Source organism: Perkinsus marinus, assembly GCF_000006405.1.
Source record: "Perkinsus marinus ATCC 50983 genomic scaffold scf_1104296964136, whole genome shotgun sequence".
NCBI lineage: Eukaryota > Perkinsozoa > Perkinsida > Perkinsidae > Perkinsus > Perkinsus marinus.
The window spans coordinates 1-856 of NW_003204798.1; the positions used below are offsets into that span (position 1 = coordinate 1).

The window sequence follows — 856 nt, forward strand, 5'->3', positions numbered from 1 at the left end:
ATTATCGACTCGTTGTGATTATTATAGGTTGGCCAATCTCAATGAACATCTTTCTGATATTAATACTAAATTGAATCAACATCAAGATAATATGTCCAATCATATTAACATCTTGAAAGAGGATGTAATAATTATCGAGATATTCCACCTCCTCCTGCTGCTTCTTGTTGTTGCAATTAAATAGCAATAGATACTACGATTAGATAGGACTATGGATGGAGAGAAGGATAGAAGAGATGTAGGTGATGGTGGTAGCGGCGGTGAGTATGACACCAAGTATCATCACTTTCAGGGTATATCTAAAGCGCAAGAAAAAAGATTACAAGATCTGGATAAGAGGTAATTATGGCAGTATTAGTAGTACCATCATCCAGCAGCAGCATCACGTTATACTGATAATTATAGGCTACGAGAGGCGATAGAGGAGGAACAACGTTCAAGGAGGGAGTCTGAGAATGAACTTGTTATTAAGTTGAAGAGTATGACTGATGGTATGAGGTAGTATTCTCTTCACATTCTATTTAAGATGACATAATCATTATTAGACATGAATTGGATGAGGAATTAAAAGATAAGGAAGCAACAGAGGAGTCTGTCTTACGTACTTGCATAGAGGTATTATTATAAATTATCATCATCATCACTATTGATTTAATATAGTAGGTAGATGTACCCAAGTTGGAAGATGCATTAAAAGAGGAGAGTATTGCAAGGGATAAGATGGAGAGTAAATTATTAGAAGATGCTCATAGTGAAATAGAAAGGCTTCAAGAGGCATTGAATAAGGAGAAAACCCAAAGGTAGCCTTGGTAGTGTTGGTAGTGTTGGTAGTGTTGGTAGTGTGGGTGGTGTTGGT

The 856-nt window shown here is 36.6% G+C and overlaps 1 protein-coding gene across 1 annotated transcript; it reads left to right on the plus strand.

Annotated features, from left to right (window-relative positions):
- Window positions 1-211: 211 nt before the first annotated feature.
- On the plus strand, window positions 212-800 carry Pmar_PMAR005557 (conserved hypothetical protein; the record flags this gene model as incomplete). Its single annotated transcript, XM_002770962.1, has 4 exons — window positions 212-339; window positions 406-498; window positions 546-615; window positions 664-800. Coding segments are annotated over 4 exons (428 nt in total), but the record flags the coding sequence as incomplete, so codon positions are not given.
- Window positions 801-856: the final 56 nt, after the last annotated feature.